Source organism: Hyaena hyaena, unplaced genomic scaffold (genome assembly GCF_003009895.1).
Source record: "Hyaena hyaena isolate Hyena2069 unplaced genomic scaffold, ASM300989v1 scaffold_54, whole genome shotgun sequence".
Taxonomy (NCBI): domain Eukaryota; kingdom Metazoa; phylum Chordata; class Mammalia; order Carnivora; family Hyaenidae; genus Hyaena; species Hyaena hyaena.
In genome coordinates, this window is record NW_024080685.1 from 1,450,270 (window position 1) to 1,453,795 (window position 3,526).

The 3,526-nt window shown below is 48.3% G+C and overlaps 1 protein-coding gene across 1 annotated transcript; it reads left to right on the forward strand.

The window, feature by feature from the left end:
* Positions 1-1,322: 1,322 nt before the first annotated feature.
* Positions 1,323-3,309, forward strand: LOC120231058 (growth-regulated protein homolog gamma-like). The gene is made up of 4 exons (XM_039230930.1): positions 1,323-1,437; positions 1,476-1,599; positions 1,720-1,803; positions 2,566-3,309. The coding sequence occupies exons 1-4, from the start codon at positions 1,338-1,340 to the stop codon at positions 2,579-2,581; spliced, it is 324 nt and encodes a 107-aa protein (XP_039086861.1). The 5' UTR covers positions 1,323-1,337; the 3' UTR covers positions 2,582-3,309.
* Positions 3,310-3,526: the final 217 nt, after the last annotated feature.

Consider the following 3,526-nt stretch of genomic DNA (forward strand, 5'->3'; position numbering starts at 1 on the left):
CAGATGCTACCTTTAATGTCCATTTTACAGGTGAGAAACGAAGGCAAAGGCGGGTTAAATGTCTGATGCCTGCACTGCCAAGAACTGAAACCGCTGCTATACAGCTCTATGGCATCTCCTCCCTCCTCCAGCTTCCCTTCCACACCCATCCACTGGGTAACCCCACTCTCCTCACAGACCTGCACCTAGAATCACACCTAAGTCATCTGAAAGCTACATGTAATCCAACAACAAAAGCCAAAAAACGGGGGTGAAAAATTAACTGCTGAACGACACAGCCGAATTCACAGCTTGAAAGGTCTTACTAGAAATGAGTAAAAACTAAAATAGAACTGCAGTTATTGTTCTAGAGAGGATATCAAATCGAGATTTGTGAACATGAAACAAGGAAGTGCGCTTAGAGTGGTGATCTAGCACTGAAATATTTCACAGGAACACCTCATTTTGCTGTTTAGATGAGCGAAGGGTGCTACTCCCACTAGGCATCAGCGCCTGGTCCCTCTGACCCGTTTGTGCTTGGTCGAAACTAGACTGTGGAGCCCATGAGCCCAACGCAGCCTTCCCTCCCGCCAACAGCTCTGATAGCAGTATGACCAGCGTCATACTTCACGGATTAATCCACGCCCTCTACACCAAAAAAGTGGTGTTCATGGATTTATTCCAACTCTGGAAGTTCCAGAATTGCACAGAGGAAGGAAAATATGTAGGGTTAAGACATTCTGTCCTTAATTAAACACTAAATTAAACTTTTGACACCGGTCATCCTCACATCCTTTCACCCCTTCAGGATATGACACAAAGTATGATTTGTTTGTGACTGTAAAACACTAGGGACAGGCGAACGTTCATATGTCTTCTGTGAGATGACAAACGTATTTTAACAGTCTGTGCAGACATAAATAAAATCATCCAACCAAAAGACATTTATGTGTTAAGCAAAAAATAGAAAGTCATGTCACCCCTTCTCCTGGGGTTATTTCCCCACTCGGGTAACAGTCGTTAAGAAGCCTGTCTGGCGTAAGTGGCACAGACTCAAGTAAGGCCACTCACATCCCCTTTGGGGATTGGGGAAGAAAGGGAACACGCCCGAGTCGCCCGGACACGCGGGAAGCTGGCACGTGGTCCCCCTCCACCCCGGGGGCGGGGCCGCGCGAACCTTCCGGACCCGGGAACGACCTGGGGCGCCGGGAAATTCCCTGCCCCCCGGCGGCGCCCTTCCCCGCGCGGACCCGGGATAAAAGGGGTTCTCCCGGCCCGGGGAGCCACAGAGGCCGCTCCGCCAGCTCTCCGCCAGCTCTCCGCTCCAGCCGCCGCCCCGACTCTCCGAGCTGAGCCCCATGGCCGCCGCCGCGCCCCCCGCCGCGCCCCGCGCTCTCCGGCTCCTCGGCGCTGCGCTGCTGCTCCTGCTCCTGGTCCCCGCCGGCCGGCGCGCCGCAGGTGAGGCCCGGGGACCTCGGGGNGTGCTCTCCCCGCAGGGACGCCCGTCGTCACCGAGCTGCGCTGCCAGTGCCTGCAGACCTTGCAGGGCATTCACCTCAAGAACATCCAGAGTGTCAAGGTGACGCCGTCGGGACCCCACTGCGCCCAGACCGAAGTCATGTAAGTGACGCCCCGCGGCGCTGCTGCCGCTGCCCTTTGTCGCCCCCGCCGCCCCCATGCCCCCTACCCCGCCGCGCGGCCCGGCCTCCTGCCAACGGGCATCCTGCCTTCTCTCTGCAGAGCCACGCTCAAGAATGGACAGGAAGTGTGTCTCAACCCCGAAGCCCCCCTGGTCAAGAAGATCATCGATAAGATGCTGAACAAGTGAGTTATGCTTTCTATTCACACGTGCGACTAGAGTCACTGGTCACAGAGACAGGCACGTGCCTCCGGAAGATTTTATCAAGGAAACCTAGGTTTAGCTGAAAAACAAAATCATTATTAATTCAGTTAAACATGCTACTAAGGTCATTAAGCTCCTGTGCCAGGGTATTTCCAGTGCCCTCTCTCCCCATACAATCGAGTGCTGGCAAATGTGTGTTCCTAAAAGATGACCTAGAGTTGGCCAGTGATGTTAAAATGCCTCCCACCCATTGAGGAGCACCCCGTCTTTACCTCCATCCCCGGTGAGCTTCGGTCCTGAAAAGTGGAGCCCTTGGTTTTGGGCAACATGGGCCTCTCTGAAGCTTGGTGGTGAAGAGCAAGCACTTTGCAGTGAATTCCTGCCCTACCTTGTCACCTAGCCTCCACCTTTGATTATTACTGTATCCCCAGGGCAAGGATTTAATCTCTTTAAGTCACAATACTATAGGAGAAATAAAAATAGCTACTTCAAGACGTCTGCTAGGAGGCTTAAATAATGTCCTGAATGTACTTTTTTAGTCCATCGTGACACTACATAAATTCTAGCTTTTTGAAGCTAATAATACAACTGTGATCGCAGACAACACCTTATTCCTAAACAGCATCCAGGAGCCTTGCCTTTTTCTGCCACGTAAGGCAATGGTGTAGATGGTAACCACATGACACAGGGCTCTGCAGTCAATTTATCGCATCCTGTTAACGGCGACCATTTTTTCTTCGCAGGGGCAGCACCAACTAAGCAAGAGAGGGAAGGCAGAAGTTCATGGCTTATTGTGGCAGCCTCCATGGAATGGGAGAGAGAGAAAAGAAACAAAAACCTCCTGGGTCCATCTGGACTGTGTTTAATCTATTTGACTATTTCGTATGAGTATTCTTCTATTTGTAACATATGTATTTATGTATTTATTTATTTATTTATTTTTCAAAGCTAGCATAGTAATGTTCTAGCTAATATTTAAAAATGAAGTTGGTGATTTGCTGTACTGTGATTCTGAAAGGTCATTTTTATGTTAAATCAAAGTTGGTTCAGTTCTATTTAATTTGTAGATGATGAGTCTTAAATGTTCTTCACTCATTAAACTATTATGTCTGGGGGGGAGGGGGAAGGGAAGCCATGCCCTATCATTCCCTATGATAAAGGCTGGAGATAAATAGTGTGGGATCCAAGCACACAGGTCACACCTGTTAAGGGTGTGGAATGTATGTGCACATTTATTTTTCTACTGTTGAGAAGAATGCGAATTGTTATTTATTGAGAGAGTTTCACAGTTGTGTGTGGTCAACACTTCCAGTGTTGAAGCTGTAAAAACTCGACAATGTTTTAAACATCCCTTGGACATTTTATGTCTTCCTTGTAAGGCATAATGCCTTGTTTTTGTTAATTATGCAGTGTTTCTCTATGTCTTGGAACACAGAAGTTTCAATATTTATTGATGTATTTGTAACAAATAGCATGAAAATAAAGTTTTTTACAAAAGTTTCTTGCTTACGTTTGTTTTTTTCCTTCTTGATCTGTCGTTCCTCATGAACACCCAAGCGTTGGAAATTTATAACGGAGTATAGGTCACACCCACATAAAGAAGGCCGCTAGTGGGCACTCCTTATTTCCACTCCCATTCATGAAGGCATATTTGATGCTTTTTCAAAGTCCTTGCAGCCTCCCCCCACACCTTGAGAATCTGTT

Bases quoted from the DNA above. Each gene is read 5' to 3' on its own strand.
- LOC120231058 (XM_039230930.1), top strand. From the start codon at position 1,338: ATGGCCGCCGCCGCGCCCCCCGCCGCGCCCCGCGCTCTCCGGCTCCTC. The intron at 1,438-1,475 runs GTGAGGCCCGGG...CTCTCCCCGCAG, and splicing joins CGCCGGCCGGCGCGCCGCAG to GGACGCCCGTCGTCACCGAG. The intron at 1,600-1,719 runs GTAAGTGACGCC...TTCTCTCTGCAG, and splicing joins TGCGCCCAGACCGAAGTCAT to AGCCACGCTCAAGAATGGAC.